Genomic DNA, 21,718 nt, shown 5'->3' with positions numbered 1-21,718 from the left:
ATGACAATAATTAGCTGTGACAATTAAGGTTAACTATTTCAGACTAGTTTACTACTGAATGTATAAGAGAAAGCAAGTAAAAATTGCATCAAAGGTGGTAACTGGCTTGCAGCAAATATAATGACTAGAAGCAAAGTGGACTAGAACTAGCTACTGCCATATAAAATGCAAAGACCTTGCCGATTAACATTAGAAACATGAAAAGAGCTCTGTAATCGGTTTGCACAAAAACATCACATAACGAAGATTCAGTTGGCCTTCATAGACTGGAGAAGCAAAGTGGACTAGAACTAGCTACTGCCATATAAAAGGCAAATACCTTGCCAATTAACATTAGGAACATGAAGAGATCTCTGTAATGGGGTTTGCACAAAAACATCACATGAAGATTCAGTTGGCCTTCATAGACTGAAGAGCTGAGTCAACCGTTTTGATTCGTTCTATCACAGAAGGCAGTTTAGAGTTCACATCACACAGCAAAATATTGCCACTCTCTACCTTGTCCATGTCCCTGTCAGCCACACCTTTGCTTATAAGCTCTTGTGCACTTGCAAGTAGAGCTTTGAGAGATGACAGTCGCTGCTGGAGGCTAGACTTCTCGTCTATCAGCTTCTTTCGCTCACATACTTCTGTTGGCTCCTCCTCCTCATGCTTTCGCTTCTGGGACGTTGCTGTCTTTTCTTCTTCGATTCGCTCCCGGTACACCTTGTAAGACTTTTCGACATTCCTGAGAATGTCCCTGGTCAAAGACACCTTTGTAGCATCTCCACTGTACCGCTTCATGAACGCCTTGGTTTGACGAAGGCTGGAAATGCTTGTTATGGACAAAGTACTTCGATGGTGGAGTGCTTGTTTGTTCTCACTAAATCCTCGTTCACAATCGGCATTTCCGTGAGGTAATGAAAGGGCTGCTTTGACAAGCTTAGTAATCCTTGGATACTTAGCCTGACCAGCAGGTGTCTGTAATGCAAACACACTTGACCAATGGGTGACCACATTAGGAGACAGTTCCCAGTCACTGGTTTCGCACATAAGCGAATTCCACTCATCAGTGAGGGATGACACATCGCAAGGTGGAATGACCTGAGGCAGTGCGTTAGCCACATAGCGCAGTGACGATGTGAAAGAATTCCCTTTTGTGTCTGGGTTTAAAAACCTTAAATGAAACAACAGCTTGTTCAGTGGCAGCCTCGTGATCAGGTACTTTGCACAAGCTATGTAAAAGGCTCTTGCCTTGATGTAAAATGCCTTCTTCTCAGTAGGATTCCACAGTTTCATTGACTGCTCCATGTCGAGGCCAATTTCAGGTTTTGCCTTCCAATTTTCAGAGGACTCTACATCAAGTTCTTTCAGTTGTGAGCCAGTAGCACCTGCAAATGACTCTTGGCGCAGAAACCTCCCAAGGACCTGTTTCACGAGAACCAACATCTCATCATAGAAAACATGCAGGAGAGGGTCCTTGCTTTGGAAGAGCGTTTGAAATCTGTCAAATATCTGAGCAGCGTTTTGAAGGAAAAATAACTTTGCTCGCAGTGTTTTGTCACAAAACGCAGATGACAGACGACCGTGCCTCATAGATGAGCACCTTGGCTGTCCAGATTTGGAGAAGAATGCCTTGAGGGCATCAAATGACTTTAGTATCCGCTCGACACTAGGAAGCAGTGTCAGCCATCTGCTGTTAACGTGCCGCAAAAACTCTAGTTGGGGCAGTCCTAGATCACTCAGCAGCTCCTTCATGTCCGCGTGCCTTGTGGCAAACTTGAAGTAGTAGTGGACATCAGTTGCAGGAGACTCCACTTCTGCACAGAACATATCCAGCCCAGCAGCAAAAGCGTTGTGAACTTTGTGGAGGCCGCATTCACCGATGTCAACCATGTCTGGGCTCACTTCCTTCTTTAGCCTTCGCTTAAGGCTTTTCATTACGTTAGGGCCATCACTGTAAAAACATACCATGTTCTTCTTGCGAACGTCACTGAGGGCATCCTCAATGCAGGAAAACAGCTGATCAGCGGTCGCATGGCCCAAATGGAAGGACTGGAGATGCTCCACCACAACATTCTCAGTGCTGGTAGAGTAGTAGCGGACAAGCACGTCCAGCTGCTGCACCTTGGCCTCAGGGATTGGGTACTCATCAATCATGATGGTATAGAATGTGTCGGGCATGTCAAGCTCTTGGATTACTTTTGCCTTGAAATATGGCCCCAGGCCATCAGAAATAATGTACGAAAGTTTCTTGCGTCCACACTGGAAGCCTTTCGCTGTTTCTGAATCCGGAAACATGTGACGGTATGTCGCTGTTGCTGCGTCTCCATATGTGTAGGGGATGTTGTTTGCTACCACGGAGAGCGCAAAAAGAGTTTCTGCTCTTGTGACCTTTTCTTGAAGTGACGTTGCAGTCGCACTGTGTTGGTCCAGAGTGCTTTGAACCTTTGAACTCTTGGTAAGAACACCTTCTGCATTGCGATTTCTTTTCGCTTGTGCGATGTGCTTCTGAGAGCTCGCATGGCGGTATACCGCTGCAGTGCCATGTTGCCCGCAATGCACAGTGGTGCAGCAAAGCGTACAAAAGGCATCGCTGTCCTTAGAAGTTGGTCGACACCAGAGTGATATTAAATCTCCATTGGAGTCCTTTTTCCTTAACACATCGGTGTTTAGCTTAGTGCACCGCTCTAGACAAAAGAAAAAAAAAGCCACGAATCAAAAACTGTCTTCAAACAAAACCAGCAACAAGTGTCAGTTCGCTCACCACAGAAACAAGTATACAAATAGGTTTGATACCAAAATTTGCCCCACTCAATCCACTTAATTGCATTATTCCAGTGAGAACTATAAAGAAAAAGGACCTGCACTGTTCGCCCGATTGTCACATAACACTGCGCCGAGAATTCGAGCGACAGGACTTGCTTGGTAAACTTTAAAGCCTTTCAGTTCTGCATAACTTTTTAATAGCCACAACCAAACCACCAAAAGAGTGCAGCAGAATCTCGAATATACTGTGTCAGGACCAAGGAGGGGCCTAACTTACCCTATTCACTCGCATAATTTGCGCCCTCGCGAAAATGCGCACCCGGAATTTATTACACAAGCATATATGAAAAAAATGCAACAGAGTGCACGCGGGTGCACGCAGTGGAAGATCGGAGCGAACGCTTTGCCGTGTGCGGCTGTGAAAGGTGAGAGCAGCGTGGGGTCGCCGGCCGCGCCGCTGTGAAGATGTAACCACGCAGCTGGCCAGGCCAAGCCAAAGCAATGTCATCACTGCTGCGTGCTAAATGCGAGCACGACGGGTAGTAAGCCCGGTGCCCATCCCTTAGCAGCTCCACGTGTAAGAAGTTCGTAATTCGTTTGTTAAATTAGTTCCGGTAAAGAAAATTCTATTCGCGCGCTGTTTACCCAGCCCACTCACGCTGGCGGTTGCGTTCCAATACAAGGTGTCCGGAATCCAAAACAACCGAACCTCTGGTAGTTCGGTTTGCCGCTAGTCAGCCGGGCCTATTGCCAGGACGCCGTTTATTTCCACTGGCTCCGGACTGCTGGCTCTGCGATTGTATCGTTGCGCGCTTATTGCTTAGAGCTGCGAACGCGGCATCATACCATCCCGCGGGGATCGCGAAATCTCCGCATCTCTTTCTGGAGTTCTAAATTACTGAAAAAAGCGCACAAATGATGCGAGTGAACGTCTCGTCCGCACAATAAATACAGCTTGCTAAGTGAGGTAAGTTCACAATACCGCCCACACTCAAACTATATTACCAGATAATAGTTAAAAGTACTTACTTTTACTCATGCTTGTGCAAGCCTCTCGTGACTGCCGTGCCGGCCGCCACGTGCAGGGACACCAGCGAACTGAGCTTAGAGGGAAAATTTTCCTCCCTCCATGGAACCGAGCGAACCCAACTGTCGATGCCAATGCGGTTGCGTCCGTTTCGTAGGGAGCACCCAGTGTTGCCCAGCCGACATTAACACTCGGCTAAATTTGGCTCTGTATACTTGCAGTGGGAGTAAATTGCCGTTTAGGCGCAGCTTGGCACAGGAGATCAAATTGGCACAGAATGGCGCAATTGGCGCAGCACTTCCACCCCTGCCCGTGAAAAAGCCGTGGGTAAAAAAAAAAGAGCAAAAATATTGAGCGAAGGCCGAGTGCGTGATAAAAAGGCGGAGAGGAATTTGAAAGAGAAAACGAAAGTAAAAAAGAGCAGAAAAAATTATTGGCCCAAAGAACGTTGAAAGAAGAAAGTATTAACACAAAAATAAATCGCCCTCACTCTCAAGTTTGCTTTGAGGGCGGAGATTGTACTTCCTCGCTCCCTCTGTGTCGTTATATTCACAAAACTGTTTCATTGTAAGCCTGCCCTGACGAAGGGAATGCCATTCCCGAAACTGCTGGCAAAATAAACCATTAAAACGAACAGTACAGTCCCGTCGCGTTTGTCGTAATACTGTACTTATGCAAACGCACACACACACACACACACACACACATATATATATATATATATATATATATATATATATATATATATATATATATATATATATTGTGGGGTTTGAATTGGGGAGATACGTACTTTCTCCCCACTCAATCGCGGCTGACACGGTTCAAAGCCGCCCGGACCCCACCCCGTGATCGCGTACGCTACCGAGCGCTCGCCGACCACGGCGGGCCTTGCTCTGGGGGAACAAAGGAACGACACATTGGCTGACACAAACAGGCATTTATTGCTACAGAAACAATAACGCCAGCTAGCAACAAGGTACGCTAATGAATCAAGGACGTCCGACTCACCAGCAAGGTTCCGAGCGAATGTTCGCCCGCGCTAGGGCAAGGGATATAAACTCCGCAGGCCGGACGGGACGAGTACGGGAGCCTGTCTCCCCGTCGCTTCTTCGCCCCGCCGGCGAAGAGCGGAGCCGCGAGCGACGCGTCCGATCGCGGCGATTATCCCGGCCGAAGAGACCCCATCTCCCGCGGGCGGGCTTCAGCAGTCTCCCGCGCAGCGACGCTGGCGCCCTCTCTTGCCAGTTAATGTAACTGGCAAGGGAACGCGCTCATCCTCGGGGTGACTGCTGCTGCACGGTGCCTCGCGGGAAAGCAAACTCAGGGGGCTGCAGGGCAGGTCCCCACATCCCCCCAACCTTAAATAGACCCACGCGCCTGAAAGTACATGCTATGGAGGAGTCTCCTGGTCTTCATGTCTTTGAGGCACGTCTTGCAGCGGAGGTCACGCCGACAGCGTCCACGCAGACTTCCGCGGTATTCCGAAGGCGGCGTGAAGGTCTCCGCTGGGACGACTCGTATGGCCCGCGGACTACCGTGTCCGCAGGCCCGCGAATCGAAGGCCGGTGGGAAAACTGCAGGCCAGGATCCTGCAGTAGTCGCCAGGGCAGCAGCAGCCGGAGGTGACTGCTGTCTGGTCTCGCCACAGCTGCCCCGGATGGATGCGGCGAACAGGATACAGGCCGCTCCGTCGCAGCAGGTGGCAGCGAGACGATGTGCACCGGTCAGCAAGCCTGGGTGGCTCCACCGGATCTGCAAAATTGTCGAAACGCTCTCGGCGTGCCTTTAACGTAGGTCACGGGAGGGGAAACGGCATCCGCAAGGGCCTCGTGGCACAATGCCTAACTCGCTAGCAAAACGTGTCGGCGGCTGTGCAAACGCAAAGTTCGAGTGAACAAAGCCCTTTCTTGAGTTGAACGAGACTGCTCAGTTCGTGCGAGGTTGCAAAAAAAACGGACGGGCAGCAAAGTGCGCCCCCTCTCAACGTCACGGTCCGGTGGTCATGTCTCTTTTAATGTGGTGCAGGCAGCTCCGAAAAGCCTCAGGCCTAACGACCACTCCGACAACGACCGTGACCACACCAAAGACCCGAAACGGGTCTTGTGCGCGCAGCCGCGAGGAGACATCAGCTTTGTGGGGTGGTCCTACCCCGCTCACTGCACAAAGCAGCTTCTGAGCGGTCGGCGCCCACCGTATCGGACGGTGTCGGAGCGCCCGGTGCCGAGCTGCAATACCAGCGAGCTCGTAGCGGCACCCGTGGCCCCAGGCCACCCGGCTCCCGGAGCCGCGACTCCCAGAGTCGAAAAAGAGATAGTAGAGAAAATATATACAGAAACTCGGACCACCCACGCGGCTTCCGTACTCACTCGCTTCGGGCTCGGCGACTCCGCGGGCGCTAGGCCTCGAACTCCCTCGATGCGGACCAAGTCAATCTCACGAAGAAACTCCAGGGAAAAAAAATGTGCTGAGCATGTCGAAAAGTTCAGACATGCTGCAGCGCAATACACCTCGCACTCAAGAAAGCATGCCGCAGGTCCTAGCGATCAAAATTCACTCTAGGCCTAGCACTTGTCAAGTCCGGACAAAGAGCGTTCCTCGAACCGAACCGACAGTCGTCCAATGTTCCAAGAGCAGGCCCCACGTTGGGCTGCCAGATGTGGGGTTTGAATTGGGGAGATACGTACTTTCTCCCCACTCAATCGCGGCTGACACGGTTCAAAGCCGCCCGGACCCCACCCCGTGATCGCGTACGCTACCGAGCGCTCGCCGACCACGGCGGGACTTGCTCTGGGGGAACAAAGGAACGACACATTGGCTGACACAAACAGGCATTTATTGCTACAGAAACAATAACGCCAGCTAGCAACAAGGTACGCTAATGAATCAAGGACGTCCGACTCACCAGCAAGGTTCCGAGCGAATGTTCGCCCGCGCTAGGGCAAGGGATATAAACTCCGCAGGCCGGACGGGACGAGTACGGGAGCCTGTCTCCCCGTCGCTTCTTCGCCCCGCCGGCGAAGAGCGGAGCCGCGAGCGACGCGTCCGATCGCGGCGATTATCCCGGCCGAAGAGACCCCATCTCCCGCGGGCGGGCTTCAGCAGTCTCCCGCGCAGCGACGCTGGCGCCCTCTCTTGCCAGTTAATGTAACTGGCAAGGGAACGCGCTCATCCTCGGGGTGACTGCTGCTGCACGGTGCCTCGCGGGAAAGCAAACTCAGGGGGCTGCAGGGCAGGTCCCCACAATATATATATATATATATATATATATATATATATATATATATATATATATATATATATATAGTCTTGAGAAAGGATAGCCTCTGTATGAAACGTCGACTCCAAATAAAAATAAGTCTCTGTCTAAATGAAGCGTTTCTCAACTTTGCATTTATATATATATATATATCGCATCTCGGCGGGCACCCGAAACACGCTGTACGGAAAGGGAGGTAAGAAGGAATGAAAGAAAGAAAGAAAGAAGGAAAGAAAGAAAGAAAGAAAGAAAGAAAGAAAGAAAGAAAGAAAGAAAGAGGTGCCGTAGTGGAGGGCTGCAGAATAATTTCTATGGATGGAAAACATTATTAACAAGCCAGTTTGGACTCTTCAAGTCTCAGGGCCGCCGCAAAGCACTCACATTACGCGCATGTGTCCAGAGGACGTAGGGCCATGTCACTGGCACCCCGGTTCACACAGAGAAGTTGGGTGTCCGGGTCCTTCGACCCTCATTCCTCCCATGTTCCGATGGCGGGCTGTCCCTGCGGGGGAATATAGGGCGGAAGTGGGATAGGAGCTGGAGGGCGGGAAGAGTTTGTGTCTGGAGTCGCCTTTAGAGGATTTGTTGGAAGTAAGAGTGGCGAGGGTGGGGAGGTGGGTATAGTCTATGGGCGAGGCGTGCTTATTGTGTAAGTTCTGAGAACGTGTGTGCCCGCTCCCTCGTGATAGAGAAATCCCGGCTAGGGTCGACATTTTCCCGGCAAATAAGACCTCGGGCTATGCTATCGGCGGCCTCATTCCCGGGATTGCCAGAGTAAGCCGGCACCCACACGAGCTCAATACGCCTGTCGGAATTTAAGGTGCACATTCTCAATATCTGCCACGTGGGGGGTGGACGCGTCTGCGGGCGAAGTTAATAATGGCTGTTTTGAAATCGCTAACTACATAAGCCGCATTTAGTGTCTAACATGCACTGACATCACACAGCAGATGGGCGCCTTTTGCGTTTCGCCTTGATGGAGTGGTTAAAACGAGCGTCTTAACCACTGAGCTACGCTGCGGGACGCATGCAATTTGCAAGGCTGGTAGTCACCGCGTGGTTATGATCTGTTATTGTTGCGACCGCAGAAATAATGGAAAGGAGAGTGCACGGGACTGCCCACTGGCTCAAGCTGAGGCAGGAACGCTGCCACGTGCAGACAGTAAGAGTTAAAAAAGATATGAGGGGAAACATAGAAAGAAAGGACGCTCGTAGCAACAACAGTGTCACCTCAAGCGACGTTGACGGTTCAGCAACACACACCCCCGGTGACAAGGAGCCCTCGCCACATGTGTGAGAGCCCCCAGACCCCAGCCCCGAAGTCCACGAAGCCACCATCTTCCCCCCATCCCCTTGTGGATATGCGCCATTTTATGAGTGCCGGCTCCCACCCCTCCCGCGTTGGCTGAGTTATATCAATTACTTGGTTTATAAAAGCGAAAGATTTTACTACTCCCCTCCGTAGCTTCTTCGCCGTCTGCGCGAGTTTGACTTTGAACCGAGGAGAAACTACGTGACAGTTATGACGTCACTCATCCGCCGCCAGCGAAACCGTACGCTGGCCTCGGCCTAATCACGTGACAACCATAACGTCACTCAATAGCAGCTACGCCGGAGCCGTGCGTTAGGCTGGCACCCCCACCAAACCCAAAATTACATAGCAGAGAAGCTGTTGCGTGGAGGCGATAACAAACCAGCACATTTGTGAACCCGGTATGGGCTTACCACGTGTACACTTCGCTGAGATCGCATGATCGATGCGCACACTGTGGGGCGAGAGGGACACTCGATCACATACTTTGGGTACAGTGCTCTACTTTGAGAGTGCCTAAAGTCTCCCAGGGCGAACAGAAATAGTGGTAGCAGAGAAGCGCGGGATGGTAGTGAAAAGCATTTATTTTTCTATATTTACAGACAGGTGCTCGTAGAGATGCCTCTAGTGGGTCTCGGCCCTTAAAATACAAGGCGGAGTCCCTCATTCCTGGATCCCGTTGGCCTTGACCTCTGCGCAGGTCCGCCGAACTAGAGCTGTTGGGCCGATAGTTTCTGGCAACCGAGCTAAGCAGCCGAGGGGAGACACTGCTAAGCCCGGACCGTGAGTTCCAGCGCACCACCATTCATCTGGCGTAAGGGGCCGCTACCAGTCAAGGACCGCCAGCCTCTAACCGCGGACGCACAACTCCCCGTTTCCCAGGCCTGCGTGCCTGGGGCGGGGAGAAACGTTTTTCCGGATGGAAATCAAATCTGTTCAATCAATAAATCAATCAGTCTGTCCAAATAGCCTCCGATGCCTCTCAGCCGGTGCCAACCGATTGCAAAACCTCTCGACAGTTTAACGGCAACAGTCGCCATGGGTGATGCGGGCGAGACGCCTCGTGAACTGCGTCTCAGGTGTTGGCTCTCGCTTCGGCTACTTAGGTTTAGCCGGGTTAAACGTTTGCCTAATTATTTTTTATTGGTAGGCCCATACCATATGGTACAGGTCTGCCTTCTCCCCGAAAAATCTGTTTTTGCTGCCATGGAATCCGGGTTTATGGCGTGTAATACATAGAGGGTGTGGAATGTCTCATTACGTAGTCTATGGAGGGGCATCTTGTTCTTGCGCAGGGTTTTAGCAGGCGGTGGATAAGTAAACAGCCTCATTCGCCAGGAGTATGAGTCGGCCCTATCCCTTCTCGTATCTCCCTCGACGGCTCGGCTACTGTCCATAGGCTTCCACAACTTCCTTACTTACGGAGCTGACGGAGGCCCTTCGCACGGCCCAGCTCCTCCGTCTCTCCCGCACCCACACGGGTCTCGCACTTCTCTCCACTCTTATTACCCTTCCCACCTCATTCCCATTCCTTAATACTTCTCCTCTCTCCTAACCGTCCATCCCCTCCCTAACAATAGGCATCCTGAACACCACCCCTCCCGCGGAGCAGCGCGAGTGCGGACGAAAACCTGCCGTGGCTTATGTGGAAGCCGCCCCGTACCGCCGCTACCTAGTTCACACCCTTCCAATCACCGACAACTCCCTCCGACCCACGCTTACTGCCTCAGTGTACACTTCGACTTCTGTAGACGCCGAAAAGGCAGCCATATTGCACTTGCCATCACGCAAACCTCCGCGGAATACATTTTCAGTTATTCCAGTGCCAGCGGTCTACAACTACACGGTTGGACGTGTGGCACCTCCGGCTATCGGCACCTTATGTTCTGGCACCATCACCTTCGAAAGACGCGGGTTCGATCCCGGCCGCGACGGTCGAATTTCGATGGAGGCGAAATTCTGGAGGTCCGTCTCCTGTGCGACGTCAGTGCACGTTAAAGAACCCCAGGTAGTCCAAATTTCCGGAGCCCCTCACTACGGCGTCTCTCATAGCCTGAGTCGCTTTGGGACGTTAACCACCATAAACCATAAACCACCAAAATCATCAGGTTGCCCGCTCACAAGGCCCATCCTGGCAAGGAGGCAGCTGATTCCATCGCTCGCGATTCGACTAACTGAACAGGTCCGACCTCGCCCGCAGTGGATACGCGCGACGCGCTCCTCACGTGCCACGATATCACCTTGCACCACTGCCTCTCTCGTCTCACTTTAACCCTCCGAACAAATTCCTTTGTCTGCACCACCAACGCTTGTGGCGCCATCGTGATGTCAACACCTTTCTTACTCCAGCACGTCTTGCCCTCCTCGCCGGCCTGCCGCTTATGTGGCAGCCCAAACCGACTACGCTCATATTCTATTATCCTACCCAGCACACTTGCCCCCTGCCTCTTCGCACCTAACCAGTCGGCAGCAGTAGAAGCTGCTTTGTCCAGCACCGAGCCGCATCTTCAACTTCGGCTGGTGACCTTGGCAGAGGACGTCTCTTCCGGGCACAGTTTGGACGCCACATCCGTTAGCCTGAAGGCCACCCGCAATTCTCCTGCGTAATTTCTTTATTTTAAGCCTTCATATCAACAAAAGTTTTTCACCTCCATCACCAGTATCTCGTTGTATATTGTGAGTAGATCAAACTGGTCCTATTCCGAGGTACATCTGTCGGGGCCTTGGGTTAGAAAAGCTCGGGGTGAGTTGTATGCCAATTGGTTCCTTTCTATACCGTGGTGGCAATTATCCAAGTTGTCCAGCTTGCACCTTGGGCAGCCAGAAAAAAGAACGCAGCAAATTTCAAGTAGTGGCATTACATATGATTCCAGATAACAGCATCGGTCCGCAGGTTGTGAACCTTTACTACAAAATTGATTGTGACTGAAATTTTTGATACCAGAGAATTTCTGAGCACAGTCTTAGGGAGTTTATACCTAGGGCAAATAATACTGGAGAACAGAGTTGAGTTGAGTTGAGGTGTTCAATGCTACAGATGGGATGCAGAACAGAGTCGAGGATGTCGCAAATATAGGGCTAGCTAATCATATAATAGCTATAAAGCTCTAAGAAAATTTCACACAGGGACAAGCTGAAACCATGAGTTTAAATAAGGTATTCGCACCTCCAAGAGCAGCACAACATTGCCCAGAGTTTTGATATTCCAAGACAAAGATGCAGAGCACATCTCTCCAAAAGAGCCAAAGGTTGAAGCTTGTACCTTGGATAACCAGAAAAAAGAATGCTGCCAAATTCAAGCAGCGTCCTTACATAAGATTTATAAAGAAAGAGGGAATGTCACGGCGTATGCCGATTTTTTTGGTGCTGGTTCTGAACAACCTGTCATGGGAGCGCTCACCACTAAGCACATTTCTTTGAATTTGTAGTCACCAGCACAACTACTGATCCTAGGCAATATACCTATGTATTTTTACGGCGTCAACTTGTGGAACTGCGGTAATGCTATTCAGCAAGGAGATGTAAAGGGGGGTGCCTTTGGAAAAGCAAGGAGGGCACTCTTATTGGCACTTAAAACTAACCTTTGGCTGTCCAGACAGTCTTTCCGAGCGTTGAGTCACGCATCATTCTAAAACAGCGCGAACAGGACGCAAAGAAGGAACTCGCCCATGCTTGTACTTTGGCCTTCTTTCCCCTCCTCACCCTGACCGGAGCTCTATACCCTGGCACCATGGACTTTGTTTTTTTTCTTTACTTCCCTGCTTTTCCCTTCTAATTGCTTTTTAGTGTTTAGCTTGTTTTCATTTAGCATGCAATGCCTTAAAGCCCGGAAAAGCGTTGCTTGTCAGGTCTTCCTCTATTATTTTTTTAGTGCCAAAGCACTACTTCACGTGATCAAACAGGCTCACCGAGTTTGTGTGCAGCTTCAGCTTGAAGGTGGCCTTGGCCAAATCATAAATATAATCATAAAAAAATGCTGCCGTGACTGTAATTCGAACCCGAGGCAGCGCGAACCGATCGGCATCGCTGGCCACTGCACTAGAGCGCTAGGCTATCGGCGGAGCCGAGCGCGCCTCGCATTAATCTTGAACACATTCCCACGTTGTGCATTGCAGAACATTGGCTCCATCAATTAATTCTATTCTGGAACTATTACACGTATTCTGAAGCGGGTAACTACTACTTGTCACCGTGCGGTCGCCCCGCTGCTTCATCGATTACTTGTGCAACACTCTTCGTCGCCGGCGCTTCCCCACATCCCAATGAACTACCCTTCACTACTACGAACAAATGTCGTCGCCATGCGTGCGGACGATCCACAAAAGCAATACCACGAGCCAACCCGGCTAAACACATGATTTGGCACATTTACGCGGTTAAACTTTTAAAACCTTACTACATTTTTAAAACATTTCCTGAGAGGACAAAAGGAATCGCTGTTGCCAAACAGCTGGGATACTACGTACGGCAAGGTCGCAAACAAAACTGCCGTACTGAGTGGAGCTGTAGCCACTGGTTAAATCTACAAAACGCCGTATATTTTCCAATGTAGGCACCTGTAAAGCACTGTAATGTAAATGGTTATCGCTCGATTCTAAAGCATTGAACCAGAGGCAGAGTTTAACACCGCCTCCCCTTCAATCTGCGCTCCTTCCTGGCTGCAAGAATTCGAACGAGGACCTTGGCAATTTTAATGATTTTCGTTCAAAGCCTGCCGCTTGATGCAATTGAACAGTGTATACTTGTAAGTGATAGCCGGTTCTGATAACTCAGGTGGCCCTGCGAAAGGGCTAACCAAAAGCGCGAACCGTTGTGTCCTTCGCTTGTATACCAACACGGTACTGCGCCCAGCAGTGCTGCAGCATTTTACGCGACAGCTCGTTGGATCGAAAAGCCTTCGGCGCCTATTGGTAGTCGTTGTCTGCACCGCGCGTCGGATATATTCATTACGCGTGTCCAAAGAGATCTGCGAAAAAGCCGTCATTTCCTTTCCTTCGGGTGTCCACCGTGATATGTGAGACAGGCGTCATTTACATTTCTTTAAACTGCCCAACGGGCAAGGCGTCGCGCAAAACGAAAATTTGAAGATTGGTTTTGTTTTTGTTTTTTTTTTTGGGGGGGGGGGGTGTGAAATGGCGCAGTATCTGTCTCATATATCGTTGGACACCTGAACCGCGCCGTAAGGAAAGGGATAAAGGAGAGAGTGAAAGAAGAAAGGAAGAAAGAGGTGCCGTAGTGGAGGGCCCCGGAATAATTTCGACCACCTGGGGATCTTTAACGTGCACTGACATCGCTCAGCACACGGGCGCCTTACCGTTTTTCCTCCATAAAAACGCAGCCGCCGCGGTCGGGTTCGAACCCGGGAACTCCGGATCAGTAGTCGAGCGCCCTAACCACTGAGCCACCGCGGCTTTTTTTTTGGGGGGGGGGGGGAGAAAATTTTGCAGTGTCTGTCTCACGTATCGGCGGATGCCTGAACAACGCCGTACGGGAGGGGTGAACCAGGGACTGAAAGAGGAAAGGAAGAGAGGGGTGCCGTAGTGGAGGGCTCCCGAATAATTTCAACCACCTGGGGATCTTTAACCTGCGCTGACATCGCACAGCACACGGGCGTCAGTGTTTTCGCCCTTAAAGAAACGCGGCCGCCTCGGTCGGGTTCGAACCAGTGAACTCCGGTTGGTTTTTGGGGAACGGAATTTGCGCTGTATGTCTCACATATCGGCGGACACCTCAACCGCGCCGTAAGGGAAGGGAAAAGCAGGGACTAAGAAAGGAAGAAATAGGTGCCGTAGTGGAGTGCTCCGGAATAATTTCGACGACCTGTGGATCTTTATTGTGCACTGACATCACACAGCACACGGGCGAATTACCGTTTTGCCGCCATAAAAACGCAGCCGCCGCGGTCGGGTTCGAAACCGGGAACTCCGCATCTGAAAAGAAAAGCGTGGTCTAACCACGGTAAACACATGCTCTCGCACGCTTACTCGGTTAACTACGCTAAAACTCCACCAGATTTCTTCTTTTCTGAGGAGAAAAACTTCTGAGAGGACAAAAACGGCATCTCTATCGCTAAGCAGCTGGGATACCAACGGCAAGGCCACAGGCACAACTGCCGCACTAGGTGGAGCTGTAGCCAGTGGTTTAATCTGCAAAACGGCGTACATTTTCAGAGTTAGTTTATTCGGACAACGTAGAATAAAAAGCAAATGGATGCCTGACAAACAGTCTGCGCCCTTCTTGCTCCGATTCGAGAGCACAACACATTCAGTTTATAAAATAAACACTAAACGAGATATTTCAAGGCAGACCCCTTTAACCACTGTACTGTAAAGAGTGATCGCTCTATTATATAGCAATGAACCCGAAGCAGAGTGAAGCGCCCCCCATTTACTCTGTGTTCCTCCCTGGCTTGAACATTGGTGGTAGTGGTTTTATTAAAAATAATAGCAAAAATGAAAAGATTTTTGCTAGCCCCGGCATCTGCCATCGATACTGAAGCACCTGAGCTGGGGCAGCGGAAATTAAAATTGGTTTTGCGGGAAAGGAAATGGCGCTGTATCTTTCTCACATCTCGGCAGACGCCTGAGCAGCGCCGTAAGGGAAGGGATAGAGGAGGGACTGAGAGAAGACAGGAAGAAAGAGGTGCAGTAGTGGAGGGCGGAAAAATTTCGACTACCTGGAGATCTTTAACGTGCACTCACATCGAACAGCACACAGGCGCCTTAGCGTTTCGATTCCACCGAAACGCAGCTGCCGCGGTCGGGTTCGATCCCGGGTACTCCGAATCAGTAGCCGAGCGCCCTAACCACTGAGCCACCGCGGCGGGTCCTTCCTGGCTGCCAGAGTCCGAACAAGGAAAGATAGCGAAAACGAGGCATTTCTAGTAAATTTGGTGTTTTAATCAGCGTCATAAACAATAATATAATAGGAGTTTAAAGCTCACACTCAATCGCCGCGAACAACGATTGGCTCAAAAAAGCGAGCCGGAAATGTAAAACAATGATGAGGGCACCACTTCCACCCCGGCGATCGGAGGCACCGAGGAGTGGCCCCGTGCGTGTGCCGCTGCCCCTGGACACGGTCGCTAGACACTCGAACTTGAACCAAGGGCTCCGTTTTGCCTCCGGGTGTAGAGGAGACAAGGGCACAGTACGGTCTCCTCGGCCATGGTGCCGGGCGGATCCCAGGCGGCCGCAACCAGCTGCCAAATTTCAGGGCAACGTCGCCACGAGTCGAGCTTGCGGTGACACATTGGTGGCGGTATCCTGACCGTTGCCAAGGCCCGGTCCAATGCAGTGAGGAAAGCAGAGGCCCCCAGTCTCCTACGGCCGGCTTGCGTCGCCTTCGACATCTGCATCCTAGGCAGATACCGGCCGGGCAGCGTCGATGCAGGCCCGCAGCAGTCGAGTCCGCGCTGGCGGCCGACGACCCCAAGCCGTGTGACACCGAGGCCTAGGTGCGCGCCGGCCGTCCCACCGCTTGTCCACTGGAGCGGCAGCTCACCGCAGCTGCTGGTGGAGAGTACCATCTTGGGCGGTCACCGCCGAGTGCCGCCGCAGAGGAAGCAGCAAAGTATCGGGCGAAATCTCGGTCCTTTCCGGGAACTTGACACACTAATCGGGCGAGGCCGCGTCTTCAACAAGCGGCTTCTGAGGCGTCCATGCAAAGAAGTTCGTGAAAGCTCGAGGAGCGCGAACGCGAGAGATTCAGTGCCTTCTTCTTTCTCTGCCTACTTCTTACACGTGACGAAAATTGATATTTGAGGCGCAGTCGAGCGCCCTAACCACTAAGCCAACGCGGCGGGTCACGTGATTGTCTTAAAACTGGTTTTTGAGGAAAGGAAATGGCGCAGTAACCCTCTTGAATATCTCGGTGGACATCCGAACTGTGCGGTAATGGAAGGGAGAAATAAGGGAGTGAAAGTGGTGCCGTAGTGGAGGGATCCGGAATAATTTCGACCCCTTGGGGATCTTTAGCGTTCACTGACATCGCACAGCACACGGGTGCCTTTTGCGCGGCCTCCGCAGTCGGGTACGAGACCGGGTACTCTGGCTCAGTAGACAGAGCGTTAACCACTGAGCCACCGCAGCGGGTAATTTAAGTGTGCCGAATTTTTCGTTCGCGTGGAGGTCGTTTAACATGCATTGACATTGGACAACAGGGACGCCTTCATCGTTCCGCCTCCTCCGAAACACGTCTGCCCCGGTCGCGACTTGACCACGCGTCATTGGGCCGAATAAGCGAACACGGTGTTCATTGTGCGTTCGTTTCTTCACGATTGAAAACGGCGGACGCCTGAAAAGAACGCGGTCGCCTACACGCGGTCGGGTTCGAACCCGGGAACTCCGGATCAGTAGCCGAGAGCGCTACCCACTGAGCCACCGTGGCGGGTAAGGGTCCAATTTTTCACCCGGAAATTTTCGGAAATTTTGACCACCCAGGTGGTCAAAATTTCCGAAGCCCTTTACTACGGCGTCCTCATAGACTGAGTTGCTTTGGAACGTTAACCACTATAAACTATTTTTTATTGTAAGATTTTATTCTTTAACTCTTTTTTTTATATTACAACTGCTTTATGATCATGCAGTATGATATACGATTCCAATGCTGTTGAGTCATTTTCCACTGTGACTAGCATTCAGTTTTTAGCCTGTCCGCCGATATGTGAGACAGATGCTGTGCCATTTCCTTTCCCCAAAAAATAGTTGTAACGCGACGGCGTTAAGGGCCCCGTGTCGCAGAAAAGCCGGTGTCACCGTCGGCGTCTGCGGCGTTGGCCATGAGCAAAAAAAAAATCTAGCGGTGGCTTAACTCTTCTATGCCACGACATAAGTAGCGTGAGCGACACTGAGCCGTTGAGCATCAATTGCCGCTTAGCAGCAATTTCGCTCTCCTTCTCAGTGGCTATACCACACTGGCAAACGCCCCGCTATTTGTATACCCCACTGATACCTCTGCGCATGCGCACAAAATGAGAGGCGCTATGAAGCGCCTCAGGCGCAGCGTCAGAGTTGGCTACTGCGCAACGGAGGCGCACAGCTGGGCACGCGCCGGCGCCAGGGCGTAAGCCGCGACTTTGAAGTCACTCCTCCGGAATGCGCAGACCGGCGAGGCGTGCGCGGCGGCGGCGGCTCCGGCGCACCATCTGTGCGCTGTGTGACGTCACTGCTCCTCGCGCATCGCCACGCGAAACTGCTCAACCTCCGCCAGTGTAGCTCACGCTACAAAATCCCAGAAGCATTAAAAAAATAAACCCGAGTAGGAGATTGGTCGAGTTGGGGAATAGAACCAGGGCCTCCGGAGTGCGAGACGAGCACGCTAACCACATCGCCACGCCAGCTTCTTATTCTTTATTGCATGGAAATAGTGCCGAAAATAAAACTCTAAGCATGCTTACGCCACAAAATGCCAGGCCGTCACGCCCCTTCATGACCCCTCCTTCCAAAACATCAGAAGTTGGGAGGCACACACATTCATCCAGATAAGGGAGCCAGCTATGCGGGTCTTGCAGGGCAGTATATACTGCCCGAACCAAAGTGCATTGTTCACGAAACAAAGATTTAGACGATTATGGTGATTCGGCGTGGTGGTCCGTCATGCGGCTCTTCCAGAGACTAAATAATTTAGTCCCAGCAAAATAAATAGATCTTATGGCACAACACAGTTTTCCTCCACATGCAAAAAACGTATACTTTAGGGTGTGATGTCAATGTCGTTCATAATTGTTCGTTGTAGTATATCCCAGAAGAACGCAGCATCAATGCACAGAATAAAACAATGGCCAATTGTCCCTGGTGTACTACACAGGCGCGCAGTTCACCGACCACGGCACAAGCAACTCCTTAGCATGAAGCCATGCCTTCACAGGCAGCGCAGATGTGTGCAGTTTAAAGAATGTTTTTGCAGCAGAAGAAATGCGCAGTCGCCTAACATGTTTTAAAACACTTGTGTCAAGGAACTCCAAAAAAGGTTGCCAATACAACGGTACATGGAAAAATACTCTGTAAGTGCCTGAGCCAGCTGCCTTCTGGAGAGGTCATACAGGTAGTCTAAAGAAAGCGCACAGTGAGGAAATTGAAGGTGTCAGCAACTTCCTTAAGGAACCCCCATAAAGGCCCCTGATGATTGTGTCCAGTCGGTGCGAAAAGGAAAGGCAAATGAGCACTGAGACGCCTAATAAGCACAGCTCCCAAAAACGGTGATTTGATGAGTTGAAAAAGAAAAAAAAACGTAAAAGAAGCCGATGCACGAATAAGTGAACAAGGCCGATTCCACCATACTCAAGAGAAAGAAATGGGTTATCGCGACGCCTGTCGTCCCATAGGGAACGCCATACTAATGTAGCAAATATTCTGTGCATCACCTGCACATTCTTCCTCGCACAGTGGAGAACCTGCAGCACATAATCAAGTTTTGTAAATAAAAAAAATGTTGCAGACTTGAGCCCGAGCAAACACTGACAGTTCCCTACCCATCCAAGCCTGGGTTTGTCGGCTCATGGAAACTGTCTGTGAATCCCAGTAGGATGCACTGTTGCGAATTTGGTGAAGAGGAACCTCTAGTTAGTGAAGGGTACCGCAGCCCCAGCTTATGCCACCATAATGGCTTGGCATTGTACCCAATCATCCCCAGGATTCTGGACCATGCGCCTCGAAAAACCGGTCGCGCCATCTCGCGACAGCCGGCGGCGCGTAACTCAATGGCGACGAAAAATAAAAATTGATATTTCGTCGCGCATAACAGTTAGAAATTAGCTCTCTCGCCTAGATGTTAAATGCATCTTAAAGTTTCATTTATTCGAGTTTCATCGATGTAGCTTACATATTGCGTTTGCCATGAGCAATGATCTATGACAGCATGGAGCCTATGGCGAGGTCCTGAAAAATACCCCACTTGACTTCAATTTATCGCTCACTACAGCCCTATTTTAAAATATATCGACAAGCTCTAGTAGGTTCACGTAGGGTAATGTCCTACCTTTAAGGAAGTATAAGGTATTTTGCATTTCAATGGCGTAAAAGTCTTCCTGCGCTATTTCACTATTGATCATGCATCATCAGTTTTTTCATGAAACGTGTGGCGCCCTCTCTCGGTGCGTTGGAAAGGCACACGTCCCTGCTCGCGGCCGGGCTCGAGTAGCGGAGGCGGCTCGATTCCGGCCGTGCCCTGCTACAGTGTCCCTGCTTTGGTAGGTTGCTTTGGGAGGTTGAGCCTGCCGTACGAATGCGCAGTTTCATCAAAAGTGCCCCCCTCGGAGGGAGGCTATGGCCATGGGCTGCTACATAAAATGCTACAAGAAAGCGTGTGCCTTCTATGAGGTATATAGAGGAAATTATTAGAAGACTCTTTTGCTTGACAGGTACATTTTTCATTAAGCGCGTACAGTGACCACACCGGCATAGGTGATAGTGGAATTGCGTACGCAATAACAGTGCAAAGCAATGAAGCTTCTAGGTACTTTCGTTCAAGCAGTGAAATTTGTAATTCCCGGACGCTCATACAGAGAGCTCACTCACCGATACTTGTATATGGTTCTTGCACTGTGCATTCAAAATTGTAAAATCGTGTCTTAATGTCTACATTTCAACACTCATGTTATTAGCCTCAATAGCAGAAAGCTCTTCCAATCTTTTGTCGATGTAGTGCAAGTGCAGCAAGGATGCGTTGAAGCGAATGTTGCATGTGTTGCACATAACAGGCGGCAAACCTGATGCTGCGTTTTATGCCAGTAGGTTATTTGTCCAATGTAACAATTAGTTGTGTGGTAGTTCATATTTTTGTCTAGGTTGGTAAAGTGCTTCTCACGATTCGATCGTTCGCCGTCGAGAAGGGGTTTACCATTGCTGTAATCGATGCTAGTTTCGGCAATTCTGTCAAATATGTACGTGAAGGATGAACCGCTAACGAAGACTTCATAGAGTGGCATGCTGGGAACTATTCTGAAGAGTGTGCCATCAGTTCGGCAAGCCAGTAACTACGCCGTTACCCAGAGCAGCAATCAAGAGTCAAACTCTAGTTAAATGTTCTTGATTATAATTTAAATCTGCTAAGAAATGAACAGAAGTTATTGTTGGATAACACGATGTTTAAAAGATTACTGGTTTTCTCCAGTACGATGACTCGGCGCTCCACCCAACCCGTTTGTGCAATGCGCCGCTAGCGCGATTCATTAGCGACAGGACGCTACATGCTGGCAGCCCTGAATATGCAGTGAATTTACCGTGTTGCGAATATGTGCAACAATACCCATAAGCACTTTCGCACGAGTGGCGCGAACATATTTTTTTTTGCATAAGTTCCAACCTACCCTCGTTTTTTTTTCTGCCGCTCTCCTATCTACTTTTCGCTATCCTCTCTCTTTGCTTTTAATTCCACCGGTTGCAGTTCCAGTGCTTGAGGGATTAGAAAGCAATCGCTGGGCCGGCAACATTTTTAGCTTCCTTTTTGTATTCTCGTCAGTTGTTGTTGCCTCTGAAGCTGTTGGCAAACTACTACTTCTTGGATGTGTGACTCCCGGGGAGTTAGCGCGGCTTTTTAAGCGCACAAACCGCGGGAGTCAGAAGAGGGAGCCGTTTCCACGGAACGATCCAGCGACTTTTAAATGTGCCATGCATCTCCATGTTCCTGGTGCTGGCTCCCTTCCCCTGTCGAGCGGACGGAGAGAATTTCAAGCCGTGGAGAGAAGGGGTTGGGGGGCGATGAAAGAACAACTTAAACCGCGAAGAAAAGTTCGGGGAACCTGAAATAGCTTCAAGCCATGAAGAAAAGAGCCACCGAGAGCCCGGCGATCCTTCCATTGTTATAAACCGGACCCCCCTTCCAACGCGTACACGAGCGCCCGCGCGCTGATGCCGACATCTAGCACGGACGCCTCACCTAGGCTTGCTGGCGTCTCCTGCAGTGCGCATGCGCAGACCGGTTTCGGCTTACGCTAAGAGCGCGGACGCTGAGCGCGTACGCCCAGGAAGGGCCATTCGAGTTGGCGCCTCTAGGCCTTTTTTGGGGTGGGATGACTGTCTTTGAAGTGGCACAGGAGGCCTCCGATAATGATGTCCGGCTTGTGTGTAGTTTGCATCCCTTCCTTTCTGAGAACACTGGCCAAGGTTTCGCAGACACCCTTTACGTACTAACTGCATACGCGTTTTTGCCACCAGCGTGTCCTTAGCATAAGCATATCGAGTTGTTTTCGTTGCATCCTTTTCAGTTCCGGTATTCACTCCCTCTGGCCTCTTATCTATCCATTGACTGCCGCGCCATGTGCTGTCTGTTGTTATAGCCACAGAGCGATGAAACTACTTCCAAAACGTCAGATTTAAAGGTAAAATTTATTTGAAAAGGTACTTGTTGCATAGCTAGAGCTATTTCAATGGGA

The 21,718-nt window shown here is 50.5% G+C and overlaps 1 protein-coding gene across 1 annotated transcript; it reads right to left on the bottom strand.

Annotated features, from left to right (window-relative positions):
- Positions 1 to 324: 324 nt before the first annotated feature.
- On the bottom strand, positions 325 to 4,010 carry LOC144099438 (uncharacterized). Its single transcript, XM_077632733.1, has 2 exons — positions 3,778 to 4,010; positions 325 to 2,669 (listed from the first exon to the last, which is right to left on the bottom strand). The coding sequence occupies exons 1-2, from the start codon at positions 3,785 to 3,787 to the stop codon at positions 391 to 393; spliced, it is 2,289 nt and encodes a 762-aa protein (XP_077488859.1). The 5' UTR covers positions 3,788 to 4,010; the 3' UTR covers positions 325 to 390.
- Positions 4,011 to 21,718: the final 17,708 nt, after the last annotated feature.

The sequence above is a fragment of the Amblyomma americanum genome, chromosome 7 (genome assembly GCF_052857255.1).
Source record: "Amblyomma americanum isolate KBUSLIRL-KWMA chromosome 7, ASM5285725v1, whole genome shotgun sequence".
Taxonomy (NCBI): domain Eukaryota; kingdom Metazoa; phylum Arthropoda; class Arachnida; order Ixodida; family Ixodidae; genus Amblyomma; species Amblyomma americanum.
Note: the sequence above shows the minus strand (reverse complement) of the source record. Positions and strands in the feature narration are given on the sequence as shown.